This window comes from Meleagris gallopavo, chromosome 6 (assembly GCF_000146605.3).
Source record: "Meleagris gallopavo isolate NT-WF06-2002-E0010 breed Aviagen turkey brand Nicholas breeding stock chromosome 6, Turkey_5.1, whole genome shotgun sequence".
NCBI lineage: Eukaryota > Metazoa > Chordata > Aves > Galliformes > Phasianidae > Meleagris > Meleagris gallopavo.
Window position 1 is genome coordinate 3,782,439 of NC_015016.2, and position 20,214 is coordinate 3,802,652.

At 42.5% G+C, this 20,214-nt stretch overlaps 1 protein-coding gene across 5 annotated transcripts in view; it reads left to right on the forward strand.

The window, feature by feature from the left end:
* The window catches only part of CRHR2 (corticotropin releasing hormone receptor 2), a 126,970-nt gene that overhangs the window by 62,261 nt on the left and 44,495 nt on the right, over positions 1-20,214 (forward strand). For 4 of the 5 annotated variants that reach the window (XM_010712320.3, XM_019616216.2, XM_010712321.3 and 1 more), the window contains 2 exons: positions 6,906-6,991; positions 13,371-13,477. In XM_010712320.3, coding sequence (XP_010710622.1) covers positions 6,906-6,991; positions 13,371-13,477 — 193 coding nt within the window. Of the gene's footprint in view, positions 1-6,904; positions 6,992-13,370; positions 13,478-20,214 lie in introns of those variants that run through there. The other variant, XM_019616217.2, reaches the window with a different exon arrangement.

Genomic DNA, 20,214 nt, shown 5'->3' on the forward strand with positions numbered 1-20,214 from the left:
TTTTTTTTTTTTTTTTACCTTAAAGCATAGTGGCTGTCACTTCGGGGTACACAAAATACAACTATTTAGTTTTAAATACTGGAGGAAACACTGGGAGAAGTTGGCAAATCCCTGTGATCAGGAGATTCTAAACGGAACAAATCCACTGACTTGGATTTAAGTTCCTCCTTGAAGGCCAGTGGTGGAAGGAACAGAGCTGAAGTTCCCTGTGTTGTAAAATGGGTACAGTGGCCAGGCTGGATGGGGCTGTGAGCAACCTGGTCTAAAGGGAGATATCCCTGCCTATAGCAGGGGGTTGGAACTGGAGGATCTTAAAGGTTCCTTCCAACCCAAACCGTTCTGTGATTCTGTAATGTTTGAGGATAGAATGTTAAGGGATTTTTTTTTATTTTTATTATTATTGTTCTTGAGTTGTTTTTCAGGAGACAAGAAGAGTTTAATAATTGTTTTAATAGACTTTTCCCACCAAGATGATAGCAAAAATACAATAAAATAAAATCCCAGTATTAGCAGACTCTCTTAGGTTTAGCAGACTCTCCGAAATAGTTTTACGAAGCCATTACTAGAACTTCTTGGGGCTCATTCTTTTTCATCTGGGCTGAACAAATCCTATCAGCAGGGAGATGGACACCATGACCAGCTGTGCATTCCAGTCATTTGCTGCATCCGTGCTTCTCTGAGGATGCCACAGCTCTCCTCTTTTGAAAGTGTGCTTTATAGAGACTTTGTTGAGTGGGGATTTGATTGTCTGGTTGAGGGCCTCAGCACCCAGCCTGCACTCTGGTACCCCTAGCTGTGCACAGCTCAGAACTTAACAAACCATGCTTTATTTATTTATTAATTTGCCTGTTTATTCCTTTGATCCAGCATCAGATGAACTTGTCTCATTATTTTTGGGCACGTGGGATCCAGGACAAAAGGTATAAATAGCTGGAGAAGGCAGATTTCTAGTTTTAATGACGACTGGAAATGCATACCGTGTCAAAGTCATCTCCGTGAGGCACAGCAAGATGATAAATCATATCTATGATGTGATTCTATGATATGATGAAACTCTTCTTAAAAATCAGCTTCGCCCCAGTCATCAAAGATAAGCTCCATTACAGTAGTGCTTGCATGCAGTGCCTCTTGTCTTTCACCTGCTAATGACTGCAAGGATGTGGTTAACTGCCTGCTGAAGATTGTATCCAGTTTTATTTCCCCTCCATTCATCTCTTGTTTATTTCATGCTTTTAATAGAGTTTTACTGACTAAATACAAACCTGCCGCCAGGCCAATCCATACAGATTGGATTATCAATTCACAAGAGATTTTATTTTCTTCAAAACAGGTGATAAAGGAGAGAAAAATAAATAACACACACATCTAATACCCCTCTTTGTAAATTCCATTCGGAAGTGCCACATCATCTGCTTTTGGAAATGAAATGAAAGTCAAGGTTTTAACTCTGAAGTTGATGTAAACCATTGATACTAAGCTGTGTTTTTTAAGTTCTTCCAGAGCATAGTAGTGTCCTGTGATACAGCTTTCATGGCTACTCCGTGTGCATGTGCTTTTGTTGCCTGATGGTAATGGTTACTGATATGGTACTGATGGTAAAATGGTACTGATATGGTAAAATGTTCATGTGAAGACTTGCAATTTTGAAGCAGATACACTGAATACCATCATTTATCACCATCACCCAAATTCAGTGATTTCAAAGTATCAGAATGAGTCTCTAATTTGAGTTCCTAAGTCCAGAATGTATTAGAAAAGTATGGAAATCACAATTGGGACGATAAATATTGAATGTTGCTGAATCATTTCCTCATTAAACAGAAGACTGAGGAATCTTTTAGAGGAATCTCTGGCAGTTCTGTTCATAAAGTGTACTTTGTCGGGGAGGAATTTATTTTGCATGAATTTAGGTAGCAACAAGTCACACTTCATTTTTCTAGACTTTCCCCAGGCTCATCGTGGTATGGATTGGCAGGGATGCTGAAAGGGTGATAAGCAAAGCTGAAAACAGTTTTGATGTCTCCCCCTCTTATCTAAGACCAACTATCTTGAGTGTGAGGAATCCTTCAAAATCAGAATCACAGAACTGTTTGTGTTGGAAAGGACCTGTAAAGGCCATCTGGTCCAACTCCCCTGCAGGGAACAGGGACACCTACAGCTCCAGCAGGTGCTCAGAGCCCCATCCAGCCTGACCAAGTTCTATTTGTATTATGGAATAAACGAATAAAGTCTACAAGCTTCTACAAGACCTTCCTTGTCAAATCTGTATCATTATGGGTTGTTAGAGTTAGGATAGTATGGTTAGGTTGAGGTTGGACTTGATGATCTTGAGGGTCTTTTCCAACCTGAGCAATTCTATGATTCTGTCATTATCCCTTACTGACTTATGGGCTGTTGGGGATACATTGCTCAAATCCAAGTTGATCTACTTCTCTTTATCTAAACAACAGACGGGCCGGGGTTTCTTAACAATCATATTTCCTCCCATACTGATAGAATTGTGATTATCATGCTCTGTGTTCAGATAAAATTAAGTGACACTGTATTTTTCTTCCCCACTTAAGGAACCTTTGACCTTCGTCTTGGAATTTCTCAGTTATTCTCCACTAAGAGCAGATCAAGTTTAATGTAGTGTATGCGTGAGTTTGTATGTATGTATGCAAGTGAAACATTCCTGTAGTTATTTGATAGTTTTTTTCTAACTTTATTCAGAAAAGAATGGTAAAAAATAGACTGAGCTGGGCAAGCTTCTCCAAAAACTGAGGGAGATTTGGCACCGTGCTGCTATCTGCAGTGTCCTCACCATGCTGCAGAGGCTTTTATTTCCTCTGTCTCTGTGTATGTAGGTGAATAAAGGTTTCAAAACTAATTTTAGACAGCTGGAGCTGAAATACTGGTTGGTGTGTAGACTCAGGGCTTGGCATCCTGCTGTCAAAGCAGCAGCCACCAAGCAAGAGCAGCAGTGGAAGATTCAGCAGTGCTGTCTGAAGGGCTGCAATTGCTGCAATTGACTCTGGGAATAGTTCCATAGCTGTCACTGGCTTTATTGATGGAGTATGACCATGGTCTGTATGGCTGAATCATTCCTAAGAACATGAAAATGTCCGTGTTTTAGTGGCTGGGCTGGAGGGGGCGAAGTATATTTTTTGGAAGCTAGCAACCTGAGTGAAGGGCTGAGCACTACTGAGTATTTCTTGCTATTCAGGGATTCCCCTTTTACCTCCTTTCCTGTCCCTTGGCATGATGATTAAGCGGAAGCAATCAAGAGCCAGAAGTGTTGCTAATAATCTGCAGTGAAAGGAAATCAACGTTTTCAAAGTCAAAGAAGAGGCCATAGCTGAGGGCAGAGAAATTAATATCACATTGTGTGTCAGAAGTTGTGTGTATAATGGCTGTCTGTTGCCTATGTCATCATGACTCATCCGCTGCTCATTTTTTTGCTTGCACAAAGATTAAATCTGCTTGTCTGATTGTATTACATGTGTGCAAGTACACACAGGGCACAAATAGCCAGAAGTTACAACTTCCAAAAACCTCTTCATTAATTTTATGTATGTGATCCTTAGAAAAAAGTCAGTGAGGCGAGAGAAGTGAAAATACACTGCGTTCCTCAGCATCCCATTTGTCTAAGGAAATGAAAATTGCCACCATTTGTTTCACTACAAAGAAATAGTGCATTAGCTATCATTAGCTATTGTTGCCCTAGAAAGATCCTGTATCTATTGTCTTCATGGGCATTCATTGTGTGCTCCTACAATGGAGTTCTCCATCACAAATCTTCCTTTTTGCTCCTTTTTCATGAGAATGACTAAGAGCAAATGGACTCCATCCAGTCTCCTGTACACAGAGCTTGAAAGCAAAGTGCAGTAATTGTTACAGCAAGAAGCACATTAAAACCAGTTCTCGTTGGAAAAACAGGTGTGGAGGAATATTCTTCTGCTTAATAGCCAAAGAGATCACAGAGTTCTTTTTGTAAAATCACTAGTGGTTTCTCTCTTCTCTTTCATTACATACTCCAGAGCTGAGGTGTGTCTGCCTTCTATTGCTGTCTCTGGTGTTTTGATCATCGCTACAACTCCTCATGTCCTAATGACTCAGCTTGTCATTGAGTCCAGTCTGTGTTATCTCACCTTTTCTATTCCACTTTTGGCAGTAAGTAGGGGTCTATGAAAGAACCTTTGGTCACTATGGAAAGAATTAAGATGATTGTTCATGATAGAGAAGCAGAGGGGCAGCACTACACTCTTCTCTCTGGTGATAGTGACAAGCCCATGCAGAAGTCAGATTTGACTACGAATCCCAGACTGACCATAGGACTCCCATCCATTTTATTAGTGAGGTTTCATGTGAAAACAGAGCTTTGTGACCTTCAATGGGACCTTTTTGCATTGTCCAACTATGTCAGCCCAGATGAAAAAGGATAGGAAAAGACCCTCTTTGAATATCTGACAGTAAGAAAGAGGAGATCGAAAGAACCCTCAGTAGATGTTTAATGTCACAGTCAGCTAGTGTGAACCCAGAGGAATAGCTGGGTGCCTCCAGTGATTCACTGCGGGCCATGGGAGCCTCGTTTGACAGGATTATTTCTCAGATAGTGATAGTGTTCATTTCTTTGCTGGGAGGATTTTCAGGTGGCCATCCTGTTCTGTGAAAAGTCATTTATCCTTCTGTAAAGAAGGTTGTAATGAGCAGGGGAGGTGCAGTGAGGAGACGGAGGCACCGTGGACTGATAAAGGAGAAGGCACGGTTTGTGGTGGTTTCTAACTCTGTTACAGTCCTGCCAGGTCAATTTCAGGAAGTTGTGCACGTGTTTTGCTTCTGTTTTCATACCTGTAAAATGGAAATAGCGCTGAGAAGTGGAAGGAGTATGTGGGGATGGGGAAAGAAAGCCCAATATTTGTTATCAACCAAAAGGAGTCTTGGAAGGGAGCCACGAGTCAAATGGTTCTTCTTCCCCTGGTTTTGACACTTCCCCTCTCCTTCACCCAACTTCAAGCTATTTCTGTTTGCTGCCAATTTCTCATCTGGGGCATGAGAAGAAGAGTGGTTTTCCTTTTTGGGTGGATGAGTAACACTGATTCAAATGTGCCCTTCCTCTCTGGGTTTCTCATGGATGATATCCTGAAAGTGGGATTCAGGATCAGAGTAAGTACCAAAGCTTCCCACTGTCTATCTTGGAGAGCCAGGTGTTTGGTACAGAGACTCAAAGTCTGCAACTGTTCTGCACAGAGGGCTGCATCCTTGGCCAAAAGGAGCAGCCAAAGTGAGGGACTTTCAGCACTGTTCCTCGGATCTGGCTTCTTGAATGCCACTCAGATCTGCTCTCAGAGAAGAGGGGAAAAGATGTCTTGAGGCATATTTAGCCTGGTATGTTGAATAGTAATAAGCATCAGTGAGGAAAGAAGCCTAATCACCTGCTTCTTTCTCAGGTGAAAATTGCATGTAAAATTGCACGGAAAATGGCAGTCTGTACCTGATTTTACTGTGAGAAGGAGCAGGGACTGCATGAATTTGCCAGTAATAGCTGACAGAAATGGAAACGGAGGACTTTACTTTTAGCCTAAGTTTTCTTAGTTGATCCAGATGTTAGCAGTCATTTCTTTTGGCCATGTCTCTGCAAGAAGAAACCGTGCAAGTAGAAAAGAACTGCATGAAGTTCAGTGGTCTGAACAGATACGGTGTAACCTGGAGCATGTAGGTGAATGGTTGTTCCTGGTTGCTTTCCATGTGGACTTCCCTTCTCTACAGCAAAAAGCACCTTTTCAACTCTTCTCAGTGGCTTTTTTCATTGCCTATTGCCAACAGCACTTTTAAGAGCATTCAATCTGATGCTTTCACTTGACATCTTATTTTCCTGATGGCTGTGTTGAATTATACTGATTGACCATGGCAAAGTCCCAGCAAGAAATCGGATAAAGGGCAGAAAGAACTCATGAAGAGTTCATTAGGAAGTTATATGTATCCTTTGGGGATCTGAATTTCCTGTTTTACTTCAACTTTCTTGTTTTTAAGACAGCTGAAAATAAGCATGGAAAAGTTTGTTTCATGGGACTAGCTGTGCTTTTCATGTTTGGGAGAAGGTATTTTATTCTGTATAGGTACCTCCCTGAATTTTGAGTTCTTACCAGATGTTGAACCCCTTACCCCACTTCCAATGCAGACAGTTCCCGGAGCTCCTCAGGGTGACATTGCAACTGGATGCGAAATCTCTGTTCTTCAGTGAAGTAATTGCTGATTTTCACTCATGGCTTGGGAGAAATGGCACCTTGGAAAGAGATCAGAAGGGTTTTCTTTTTCATAGAAGATGGGTGAATGCATCCTACCCGTTTCTAAGGTCTGTTCATGTGTGACCTCCACAGCACCTGCCCGTCCCATGGTTGGGAGGTGTGGTTGTCTTCCTCCTCTTTCAGATTCCTTGCAGAATTTATCAGTAATGCTGTTGCACTGGAAGATTCTAGAAAATCAATATCCAGTATTGGGTTTACAATGGGATAAGAGGAGAGTGGAGCAATGTTTACTACATGCATAGTATTTTCCTAGTTGGAACACTTAAAACCTGAACCTTTCTGCCTGTGTTTGAATACACCTTTTGTAGACACGTTAAGTTTTCTCTTGAAATCTCTATTCCATGCCTTTGCTGTCTTTCAAACCCATTTTTTTATGGAAACTGTTACCAGTAAATATCTTGATAAACTGATGGTCTCTAAGATGTACTTACATCCCTTATTTCTCTTCTTCCCTCCTTTTGGCAGGCTGTCCTAGTCTTCAGTCCCCATGGAGGTTGGGATATTGCTGATTTGCGCTGTGAATAATCTGTACTGTTCACCTCTTCTTAATGACATGAATGTGTTAGACTGAACTCTAGCACAGAGTGTTCATTTCTCTTTTATTTTGGTCCCTACCAGGAAATGCCTACAGAGAATGCCTGGGCAATGGGACGTGGGCTTCCAAGATAAACTACTCTCAGTGTGAGCCTATTCTGGATGACAAGGTCTGTATTTTTCCTTTCCTTCGTTCTTCTCAGTGTCATTTCTCAGCATATATGAATGCAAAGCCAAGCTTAAGGTTAACATACTAATTTGGGGTTTCTGAGCTGGATTCCATTTCTGTCTCTGCAATGAATCCTCCCTGTGAGTTCAGTCAGATTATTAATCCATTCTCCACATTTCCTACTCAAATTTTTATTAAAAAACAAAGGATGCTTTACTAGATTCTGTCTCTGACGTTGTATGTTTATGCAGATCCTTCTCAGCTTTGTTGAGAGCCTACAGCTGCTACAGTAAATGTTATTAATAAGAGCAATAATACCAGAAGCTTCATTGGGAGTGAAATGTAAGCTTTCATCAGCTGATTCCACTCCCTATACGCCAGTTCTGAAGTCTCATCCACAACTGGCCTTTCCAGATCTCAATGCCATTTTCCCTAAGGCAAATATGTAAAGGAGAGGCAGAAGAAAAATACATAAAAAGCAAACTCAAGTTCCAGCTGTCTTTAAAAGACTGAGCCAGCCTGACATTATATAGGAGTTTACAGAATCAACTTAACATGCAGGGGTAAGCTCCTTCAGAAAAGCTACAGGCAATTATGCAAAGTCCTTTTTTTTGTCGGATGTCACCTTCTTTTGGACACATCACAGGCATTCATCCTCACACAGCTTAAACCTTTTATCCTTCCGTGCCATGTTCTCTTTCCCTTCTTCTTTTGATTCTGTGGTGGGGCACACGGGCACATTTAGGCTTTGTCCTGTCTCTTTGCCAAGGGTGGCCAAGCCCAGCAGCTCAGACCTATTTATGTTTTGGGCTTCTTTGCACTCTTTTGTCATAAGAGTTGTGCCATGCCAGGTTCAAACAGAGGATGAAGACAAGGTTTTGCCTACTGCACGTTGCTTGCAGAACTAATCCAGATTTCAGTCTCAGGACTGTCTGCACCCAGAACAGTCGTAATGTGGCTTGACACCTGTCCCATAAAATCCATGTTGCTGAATGCGGGTTTTCTCAGATGAATGAGAAAGCAGGTAGCTACACAGCAGGTGCTAAGGAGTACCCACTCATTCACTGGCGAGGTGGAATCCACCCCCCAAAAAAGCTAGGGGCTTCAAGAAAGTAAGAGGAATGCACTAGAAAATAACTATTCTCCTTCAGGACTGATAAGCATTCAAGGTTGTCTGGCATAGTGGAGAGGGCACCATGACACCTCAAGCTGAACCACTTTGGGACTGCTCCAGTTCAGCCCATCCTTACAGTTACCTTCCACTGAAATGGAAAACCCTTACTTGCTTTGTGCTTTTCCAGCTGGCTCAGTTCCCTGAACCATCATATTGCAGTATTGCAGGAATTTTGGGGACAAGGCACACAGGGGATAGGGAAGAGGTTGCTGGGATGGAGGGGGCAGCCCATGGTAGCTCTGACTGAGGAGGATTTTCAGTGCTGTGAATTGAGTCTCTTATCAATGAGCAGCACTGGGGGTTGAGTGAGGCTGAGTTAGTGCTGAGTTAGGGAATGGGGTAAAGAGCCAGGCAAAGGCTAAGCATGTTTTTGGTGGTTAGCTCAGGAAACCTGAGCTGACATTAGCTCTGTTTTTGCTTTTAAAAACTTTGCAGCTATGGTGATAGTTTAAGGATTCTTAAGTAGCACGTTCCTTAAACAGAGGAAAGTGCAGATGTTCCCTCCACCCCTGTTTGCAAAAGCTTAAAAATTCATTTACTAGACCTTTAAAGATTGGTGACAGGCTTTACAAATTTTAATATTTGTGAATATTTTCTAAATCTCTGCATAATGCTCAACATTGCAGATGAATACTTGAGTTGCTTTGTGACCTCAAAACAAATAAAGACAGCAAAATCCATATGGATTTCCATAATCCTCAGTTTTGGTTAAAGGTGAGATTTGGGCACAGACATGAGCCTGTTGTTTGTTGTCTGATCCCAGCAGATGCCACATATCTTCAGGATGTATCCCCATGTGTTTTGTCTCAAGCTTGAGCGCTTACCAGAATTCTAAGGAAGGTTGTAACTGGACTTCAGATGCAGCTATCAATACATAATACATGGGGACAGGAACAGGCATTCTCAGGATCAGCCCAGTGTCAAATGCTACGTGCTTAATGGAATCGTGGGGCCATACCACAGAAAACTGCAGTTCTTTTCAGCTTTGGGTCAGTTCCAGGGGGCATAAGATCCTGAAGCACACATTCACTGATATACTGCATTCATACATGAGTGCTTAACCTGTGGCCATAGCTGATAAAATCATGCTCTGGGGCTGTTTTGCTCCTAGATAGGCATCTGGGCTGAATTTAGCTTCCCCTGTTAGCTAGGCAGTGTGGTTTAAGATGCCCCAATGCATCTCCATCCATCTGGCAGTTGTGACACAGGTCTTCTGGGATAACGGTGTCCTTCAGCAGCAGCAATTTGAGGTTGGTTTGTTGCTGGGACTGACAAGGAAGCACAAAGTCTCCTGCATGCACCTCAAGGGATGCCTGTGTGTGTGCCACAGCTGTTTCCAGCCCTTGCTTCAGCCGTTGGTTCGGATTTGGACAGATATCCCAATGTAAATGTCTCAATATCAGACCAAATTCCACCCACTGAATGATCAGTTAACACCTTCTCCAGGCAACCAAATCAGGTACAGAAGCTGATTGTTTGGCATAACATGTAATAAATGGAAAGCTTCTACTTAGCTTGCAGTCTCCTGTATCAGAGATCCTTGCTGCATCTAGCACAAATCTGTGCTCTTGTTAGAAGATAAATGAGAGTCTCAAGCAGCAAAAAGTCTGCCTCAGCCTTCATGAGGAGCTATAAATCAAGAAATATGGGTTTGTTTATGTGGCCTTTGGCAGCTATGGATTTGGCTCTGCTGCTCTTTTGAGGAGGCTTGAAGAAGTGTTGCTGAATCAGCACCATGCTGGACCTAAGTTAACATATCCTGCTGAGGACCACAGTCATGTTAGGCACAGCCACCCAGCTTCCAGCTGGCCAAGAACAGGAAAACAGTGAGCTCAGAGGCAGCTGCCTCTCCCCTCAGTCTGACAGCAGTGAAAGTTTGCCTGGCTTTCTATTCACTTGTTTGGTGTTGAGTTATGATTCATCTCAGCTGATCTTTAATTGTCCAGAAGTTACACATTCGGTCCAACTAGTCGTCTAGCTCTCCTATGCAGCCAAGAGAGCAATAAAGAGGCCTCCTTGAGGAGTGAGTCATTCCTGTTCCAACTGTTTTGCAGAAAGAATTGAACTATCCTTGCACTGCACTTTCCCTGACTGCTGGGAGCCCAAGGCAGTCTGCTTTGCTTGGCCACTGAACAGCAGTCCAACAGGATGAGATGGCTCCCTTATTTTGGACATCAGGGAAGATAGAAGGAAGAAGGAAAGCTGTATTAAGAGAAAGCAGAAGTAGTAATAGGCCAGGCTGGATGTGGCTCTGGGCAGCCTGGTCTGCTGGTTAGCAAACCTGCACGTAGCAGGGGGTTGGAACTAGATGATCGTTGTGGTCCTTTTCAACCCAGGCCATTCTGTGATTCTATGATAGTAGAAGCCAAAGAACACCAGTTTGTGTTAGGGCAGCATCTCATGTAACACATACACTCCTAGTTTGGCCAAGGTCCTGGGCAGCCTGCTCGAGGTGGCTCTGGGCAACCTGCTTGGCCTCTAGAACTCCTTTCCAACCTCAGTCATTCTATGACTCTGCTTCCAAAAGTCTTGAAAGAGGAGATATGGTATATTCAAACTGGTCAAACTCATCCCTGGACTGGTAATGAGGTCATCCTAGCAACAGAAGGAAATCTGAAATGACTGATGTGGAACTTTTTTTACAGTTATAGAATCATAGAATGGCCTGGGTTGAAAAGGAGCACAATGCTCATCCAGTTCCAACCCACTGCTATGTGCAGGGTCACCAACCAGCAGCCCAGGCTGCCCAGAACCACATCCAGCCTGGCCTTGAATGCCTGCAGGGATGGGGCATCCACAGCCTCCTTGGGCAGGGATACCCTAGCAAAGCTGAAAGTCTTGAGAATAGAATGACTCCTTCACGCTGGGAAGCCCAGAATGCCTTGAATTTGAGAAGTTGATGCAAGGTAAAAGAATAAAGCTGCACTTCCTCATTTTACCTGGCAGATAGCACTCTCTGACACAGTGTGATTTCAGACATGGGGTATGGAGTGGAAGAGAGCTCCAGTGACATGCCCACTGCCAGCAGTGTCCTTGCCATCCCCTTTTCTATTTCCTTTCTAAGATAATGACTCTCCTTCTAAACCACAAATAGGATTTAATCTGCATTTTAGTGTAGTGCACTAGCTTCCTGGAAGCAGAGGAACATTGTGTAGCAGTAGAAGTTTCTTAGCATTTTAAATGCATCAGCCTTCAAGACAGAACAGTTATGCAAGTATTTACATTAACTCATCTTTGACCAATGTGGCTCATTCTGGGCACGTGTTTTTTCAGCCCTAGAGGTGTTGTCTCCACTTCTACCAGAGATGCAGATTGCATGTAGGCTGGTGGGAAGTGATCTTGCAACCCTGTCAGCTTCTTTTTTCATAGGAACAGAGTCACTTCTTGTTTCTATGATATTCAAATTTGCCTTCAGGAAACCTTGGTTGTGTCAGCAAAGGGAAAATAAATAAATTCAGCTTTTCTTTCAACATGCATATATCAAAGAGGACCTTAATTATTTGCTGGGGTTTTTTTCAGTCAATTTTTTTTGTATGTTTTGAACCATACCTTCTTAAAACTGAAGTAAAGTCAAAATAGAGGTTAGGAGCCAAAGGAGCAATGGAAGGGTCAGTGTCACACAGCAGATGCTTGGTCTGGGAGAAGCACTGCCGTTTTCTAGAAAACTTCTAACACTACATGAGCAATTAGTCAGGAAAAAATTAAGCAAGCCACTTTGCCAGAGCATGAACTGAATAGCACAGCATTGCTTTTCAGGCAGACACATCAGTTGGATGTGTTTTCCTCCATGAGGTGACCTGGTGACTTAAAGCTTAATTCAGGAATTCAGGTCTTGGGTTATGGTTGGTTTTTCACTTTCCTCCTCTAGGCTATTCAGAAAATGGGCCTGTGCTTGGGAAGTTTATTTTAGGGCATTTTATAATAGACTTAAAAATACCTTACGTGGTTGAGTTCAGTCCAGAAACAGCACATTACTCCATAAGCTGAAGATACAGGCAGGTTTCAGCGTGGAAATGGTTCCAAGAGGGCTCGCTCTCTGGCAGAACACTGGGAGATGCTATCTCCATAGGACAATGGTGCAGATTAACTACAGCTGTTGGTTGTAGCTTCATCCAAACTTCCATTCACTGACAAATTCCTCTGACTGGAATAAAATGTGAAGGGAAATGGCTAGAAAAAAATGAAACAAAGTGAGCTCAACCGAAATTAGAAAATTGATGCTATTTGCAGGATTTTAGTTCAGTATCTTTATCAAAAGGAAGGAAATTTAGATTCTAGGTCTTTCTTTTCTGAGGAAGGAGAACATCCCAAATGAGGGAAAAGTATGCTTAACCTGGAAAGAAACAAGACGTTCCATTCACTTCAAGGTCAAATTTTGGCCACATTGCATCGTTCCCTGATTTAGGTGGGAGCACTTTGTACTTATTTTTCAATCTACAGGATCAAGAACCTACCAATAAAGCCCTCAGCATCCTAAGAAACAGACTCTAATACAGTAACTTTACCACATAGTTGGACCCTGTTAAAACCAAGAGCTCTGTTTCATCAAGTTCTCAAACCTGAGAAGTCCCCACCAGCTCTGTAGCAGTCCGTATCACTTGTTCTGCCCTCAGAGAAAAATAAGGCTCATAGTTTGCAGGAAGGCTCTTCAAAGAAAAATCAGCTCATATGGAAAGGGCTTCTTCTGATTCACTGATTCATTCTATATGAAAATCACACCCATCATACCCATTCATTTCCATATGAAAATCAGGCCATGTGTGAGGGAAAGTAGCATAACCTGCCTCCTTGTAACTGTGTAGGCTCCAACATAGGAACATTCTATAACGTATTGATGTTTTGCAGCTGTGAGAAGATCATTGCCTGTGTCTTCGGTAGCTTTGTTATCCCAAAAATACAAAGTTTTGCAGTTTCACATGATGATGAAAATAAAAGATCTCAAGGAAATTGAGGAAAACGAGGGAAAAGTGATTTTTCTGCTGAGATTTGTAAGAAATTCAGGATAAATCCCAAACAGAAATGAAACCAAGCGTGTACTTTGTGCCTGGGCAGCATGTTTGGCTTGTATGTAGGCATCAGCCTGGGGCTGTTATATCATTTGAATGTCGAGAAAAGTAATTACTGTTTCCTAAACTGATTAACTGTTCCTTAATGTCAGTGCTCAGAGGGTCATGCTGATTTAATCATGTTATCTCTTTACCTCCAGAGGAAGTATGCACACCATTACAAGATTGCCCTCATCATAAACTACCTGGGGCACTGTATATCAGTAGGGGCCCTTATAGTTGCCTTTATGCTTTTCTTGTGCTTGAGGTGAGTAATCTGTTTGCATGCTTCTAACTTGGTTGGGTGTTACTGGGTTACTCAAGCCCTTTAATTACACTGTCCAGTTTGTGTATGATCTTGAAAGATTGTGGCTTTCCTGCTCTGGAGCCTGTATGTGTCTTCAATGGTTGCTGCACTGGATGAGCTGTAATGGTGGCTGCCATGCTTAAGAACTGAAGCTTATTGTTATTCAGGAAGAGGACTCTACATGATTTATTGATGCAGCAAAAAATTCACTGAGCGTGGAATGCTTCTTTAAGGGAAGCTGGGATTTGAGTGCTGAGTTGCAAATTTGGGGGGCAAGTTTTCTAAGGCACTGCGTGATAACATGAGGCGTTTCGTGTTGCCTGGCAGACAGTGCCAAGATCTAGACCCAGGGAGATGAAATTAAAGCTTTCAATTTTGATTTGGGTTAATTTCAATTCTTCTTCCATTAAAGAATTTTGGAATTTTGCTTAAGTAACAACGGGAGCATCTTTGTAGGACCTTTATCTCTGCAAGTGCTCATGAAACAAGGAATGCAGTCACTGAAACCATGTAGAAATGCTTCCCTTCTCCTGGTCAAGTGGGAGTGACCTGGTTGAAGGATATTTCCATGTTGTTTGTGTGGCCTTGTCTAGGAATGTGCAATCAGACCCCATCCAGGACTCTGATATGCTGATAGACAGTGACCAAAGTGAAAACATTGCTGCTTTCCTAGGCTGGAGCATCCCTCCAAAGGCTTACACTGAGTCTTTCCCTTAAGCAGTGCTAAGAGGAGGGATGGTCTTGTTGAATCTTCTTTCACCCCAGTGTGTATAAGCAGAATAAACTGTGCCCATGGGAAGAAAAAAAATAAAGCTTTAAACATTCTCTGGGAACATTTCTGATGCATCAGTTTTAACTTCCACTTCAACCTTTTCACTTAGCAGATAGTGCTAATTCCCATCATGCTTGGAGCCCTGAATTAATTCACACTGGATAAAGAACGCAGATTATTAATTGCAACTATATTCTCTGCTTTGTTGCTGAATCTTTTATGAATGCTTAAGTAAATAAATGCAGAAACAATTAGATGAGCCTGGATCAACATATCCAGCTTCTGTTGGAAGTCGCCTCACTGATCTCTTTTAAACTGTTTTTCTGGTATTTAAATTCTGATTTTACGATTTAAATTTTGCAGCATGAAAAAGGACTGCAGCAATTAAGTAGCTCCCTATACATGCTGTGAATTAAGATATTCAGTCTCTCTACATTTCCATTGCACCATGCAAAAGAAAAATCAATTGCTCTGATAGAACTTTCCAACCTGTGTTAGCCAGCATGAGCTATCTCAGTCTCTGCAGAGATGAGACAAAAGATGCTCCAGTAAAGGCGGTCCAGACTGCATTACTGTTTTCCCCTACACGTTTTCTAGGCTGTGTATGTCTTTATCACCCTTTCCTCTAGAAGTGTCCCAGGAACAAATCCATTCTGATAATTGAGTCTTGTTATCTGGGGCTTTTTTTTTCTGCTTTAGTTGGGCCAGAAGAAGGCATCTACCAATTGGGTGATACGAGAGAATCATAGAATCACCAAGGTTGGAAAAGACCTACAAGATCATCCAGTCCAACCATCCACCTGTCACCAGTAGTTCCCTCTAAAGCATGTCTCTCAGCACAACAGGAATGTAGATAATTCCTGCCTTAAAGAAAACCAGCACACTAGAAGACCTTCAGGGCAAAGTCTGATAATTTCTTATATTGGAATTTCCGTAGTGAAAATTTATCATTTCCATATCTCTGCCCACTCTGCCATCATCCTTACTTCATCGTGCTTGCTGAGGGTGAAGATGGAGTACACCTCCAGGAAGGCTCAGATTCTACAACTGCATAGTTTTAGGCTTCTCACTCATCATCTGCTTGATTTGCCCTTTGCTTTGTTAATGCACATGGAGACCCAAAGACAACCCCGTCTCAAATAATAGATAGGAGAACACCTGCTGCCTTGGGAAACAACTGCTGGAAGGGCTGGGAGATCTCTCACACTGGAGGTTTCAAGAGCAGGTTTAGTATATGGCAGGAGTGGCAAGGAATGTTGCTTTGGTTACAACAGTGAGAGGGGTGCTGTGCTTTTGGAGGTGAGTGGCTCCATCACTGTTGCTGCTCCAGCCCAACCTGTTGCACTACACAGCTGGATGTAGTCCTTCTTCTTCCAAATGTGTCTTGGCTCATCTCTTCCCCAGTTCCATCTTCAGTTCCTTATGCCACTTTCTGACCTCCATTCACACTAGCAGTGTTCTGTCCCAAACCCCAGGGAATTTTACACTGAAAGATGTTTTGAAGGGCAGAAAGCTCAGACATAAAAGCAAGCAATGAAATCAGCTGCCATCTGTTTTGTGTTATCAGGAGCCCCCAGAGCAGCTGAGAAAGGAGGAGGGTTCAGCCAAGGACTCCCTTCGACTGGGAAGACCTATTCTAACCCTTTTTTAATACAGCTCTGTCACAAGCCTTCTTCCTGGGCGCTGTAATAAAAAATATGCAAGTAAGCATTTCATTCAGCGCCTAAATACCAAAAAGTGAAGCCCAGCTCATGGGAGAGGAGATTATTATGATTGAATGATTCACTGAAATTTCTTCTAAAGATCCAGGTCACGGGTGTTTCCTCAGGGTCTAAATGTAGGTGCTCTTAAAAGTCTAACAGCCGTGCTGTCACAAGGCACAGCGAAACCTGCAAGCACACGAGCAAGAAGAGATATGCTGAGAAGGGAAAATGAGGCATTTGTGCATAAAGGCAGGTGTGCTGGAGAGCTGTGCTGATCCCCAGCACGGGACCTGGAGAGATTTGCTCAGTGCACTTCAGAGGGTGTCGTTAAATGCATCTGCACTGCTGTGAGCCTCCTGGGTTGTGTGTTCTCCTCATTAATAGTAAAGGTTTAATTCATCCCGCAGGTGCACACAAGCAATTCCTGCTGACGTGGGGCTCACCTTCCCACATAATCACATTCTCACACTACTAGAGAAGTTTTCCATAGGAGCAGCTCTGCTAAAGTTAATACCAACCAAGCTAAAGGGGAAGAAAGAAAAGAAGGATTGAAATGCTTCTTTTCACTAATAGTTTGTTTTGCTGTTGCTGAGAATGCAGAAACCCAAAGCTTTCTCTCGCCTTTTTCCTTGTTAGCATGCTGTTTTATCCCTCTCCGAGGTGGAGTATGAGTTCCTTGTAAAACTCATCTCTTGTTATCAAACAAAGTGATGGCAATTGCCAGCAGTGAACTGGCTGGATTTGATTTCCAAATGTTTTACTTGTGCATTGGTGACTGAAGCAGAAGCACCAACTACTGGAAGACGTGTGTTTGTTCTGGGAAATGTCGAAGCCACTGCTGCATTTTGAATCCAATAAAGAAGGATGGCACTTAACGGGAGATTGAAGATTGAAAATGACAGGTCCTCCTGCACAGGTTGCAGGATAAAGACAGCTTTGTAAAAATAAAAGCCACAGCAACTTTTTCTGCTAGCATGGTAGTAATGAAAGTAAATTGAAGTGGTGAGGGAAACTTTGCTTTCCTGTTCTTCCTAATTTACCGCTTTATATTTCCACTTTAAGACACCTGAATTTTTATTTTGCAAGGCAGTGTGCCCTTTCTTTCTGGAATAACAGCTAGGTTACTGAAACCTCACATTTTTTTTCTCCTGACAGATTGAATTATTACTTTTTTTCTTTCAGCAACATATTCACCTTTCTTTTTTAATTCTAATCAGCTCCCAGGGCTGATTGTCTTCTCTCTATTGTCTTCTATCTTCTCTTGTTCCACATTTCTTTCAACTCTCCTGTTCTTCACTCTTGCACACAGTTGGTGAGACTGCTACAGGTCCTAGAGCTTACCCAAAGAAGGGCAGTGCAGTTGAGGAAGGGTCTAGAGCACAAATCTTCTGGAGAGCAGTTGAGGGAACTGGGATTGTTGATAATGGAGGAGGCTCAGGAGAGACCTGGTCACTCTCTATAGCTCTCTGAAAAGATGGGAGATGGGAGTTGGTCTCTTTTCTCGCATCGCTTGTGATAGGGTGAAAGGGGATGGCTTTAAGTTGTGCTTAGGAGAGGTTCAGGTTGGACATTTGGAAAAAAATTCTTCACAGATAGAGGCACTGCTTAGGCTGCCCAGGGAGGTGGTGGACTCGCTGTCCCTGGAGGTGTTCAAGAGCTGTGGAAATGTGGCACTGAAGGATGTGGTCAGTGGGCAATACTAGTGATGGGTGAGTGGTTGGACAAGATGATTGTAGAGGTCTTTTCTAATCTTAATGATTCTGTGGTTCTGTGATTTCATGGAGCAGAGTGATCTGAGAGCTGTCAGAGCCTTGATGATGTATCATCATGGGTAGGTGAACTCTGCAATTCCTACTGAAAAGCCATGAGGTATCCAATGTGATCAGAGCAAGTAGGCTCCAGACGTAAGATACAGTCCTGCTGTGGGTACCTTTCTGTCATGGAGCAAGGGAAAAATAGCAAGTCCTAAGGTAAGGCATCAACTAAAATTCACATTAATGCTCTGTTTTGCCCTCCAGTTTCAGACTTTCCACCTACCCTTGTTCAGTCTGCTCTATTTGCTACTTAGAATATCAAAGCTTTTAATGATCATTCAGGTACAGGGCATTTTTTAAACTTTGTAGTAAATACTGGTGATTGAAGAGTATGTGTTTGGTGGATGGTAATGGCTGTGGATTTGAAGATAGCACTCTGTCCAACCATGTAGTGTTGAAGTGTGAGAGTTCTCAAAGTGAGACAGGAATGAAAACGATGGAGCTCTGTAGATAAGCACATTTGCATTCAGATGGTCTTCTGTGAGTACAAAACATCAAGTGCTGTGCTGCTTGAAACCATCTGTGGCAGGGGGGTTGGAACCTGATGATCCTTGAGGTCCCTTCCAACCAAAACATTCTATTGTTCTATGATTCTATGATCTGAAGTATCTTGTCTCAGAGGCTCAGATAAAAGACAGAAGCTCATTTCCTACTGATTAGCCCTAGGCCAATGTCTTTGCTTCCCACTGCTCTTAATCACTCCCTACTCATCTTGTATCTGTATCACTTCTTTCTTAGGCATTTGTATACAGCCTAAATAAATCACAAAGAAGCAGAGCTCTCCTGATGTCCTAGAATAATTACGAGTAATTAAAAGTGTCCCCAGAGAACTATATTCTCAAGATGTGGGAAGTTTCATAAGCTGTACCTGAAATAATAATACTATAGACTAACAATGTGAAGTCTGGCGAAGAATATGATTGCTGATTATAAGTACATGACTGTTGGATAAATATCAGAAAGAGGAGAGCTATGTACAATCATGTGCAGGACTGATGCAAGAGGACATGAGCATAGACACTCTATGGATAGACTTGTGAGTGGTTATTTTTGGATGATTTCCAACCTAGAGAGAGCAGAGAGGTTCAGGAGCAAGGTGACGGAGGAAAAATGAACTTGCAGTTAAACTAGAGTTTCAAGAATTTATGAAGGTCTTTAACTCAATGGTTGCCTGGAGTTTGGAGGCCAGTTCCCATCCTGAGCTTGGAGTGTGCTCCCAGAAGTGCATCTCTGCTATCACCAAGATTTTAGCCACAAGATGGTGTCTTTGGAGATGGGCACAGACCTGTACAAATCCTGGTCGTGTAAGTGCCCTGTGCAAGACTGTGTTGAATGACGAGCTAAAACTTGTCTGTGCTCTGTTCTCCTATTAATGATGATGGAATGGTTTTGGGAACAGTGGGGCAAATCTTGCAACTTTTCCAAGATTTCAGAGGAATAAGGAGAGCAAAGTTTGGTCTCTGTAAGTTCTTTTTTTTTCTTTTTTCTTTTTTTCTATTTTCTTTTTTTTCTTTTTTTCTTTTTTTCTTTGTTAGACATGAATAATGCTCAAGAGTGCCATTTTCTTCCAAAAGAAACATACCCTGTAGCATTTCTGGGCAGGAGAATCAGAATGTATTAAAGCCTGGATGGTCAGAGCTACTCAACAAAAAATGCACCTGCAGGTGTTTAACCACTGAAAGGTTTGATTTCCATTTTCACCCAAGGAAGCACACACATCTATATCCCACAAAAACTCTACTGCAGGTGTTCAGCACCTACTCACCTTCTCTTCTGTCTAATAAAAAGTCTTCTATGGTGCATTGTTTTGTCAATAGATGTGCCACCCCTAAATAGGGAATGAATGCTCCTTCTAGTGTGTAGGCTGCTTTTGTGTGTTATGGAAGCAGCAGATTCCTCTGAAGGTGCCCAGGCTGAACAACAGAGAAACATTTCTACATCCTTTGGAGACCTGTCCAACTCAGGATATTCGATGATTCCGCAGGCACTGAGCAGCACGAGGCCAGCAAACATAGGCCAACCACAGGAATGAGTATTTGGAAACAGCAAGTTATGAATGATCTTATGTGGTCTTCCCTTGCCAGATACTCTAATCATAGAATCTTGGAGTCATTAAGGTTGGAAAAGACCTCTTAAATCTTCTAGTCCAACTGTTGACCTAACTGTTGACCGTGCCCACTGACCATGTCCTTCAGGTGCAGTATCTCCACAGTTCTTCTACTGTGGTGACTCCACCACCTCCCTGGGCAATAATGAAGCATTCCACACCATGTTTTGTAGGAAATGAGGCCAAGGAGATCATGAACAGCAGCATCAGCACCTTGGAGTTTGCTTCTTTTGTGTATCTACTGAGGTGTCATCCTCAGAGGGCTGTGGCTAGCTAATGAGCATCTGCTAATCTGAAGATAG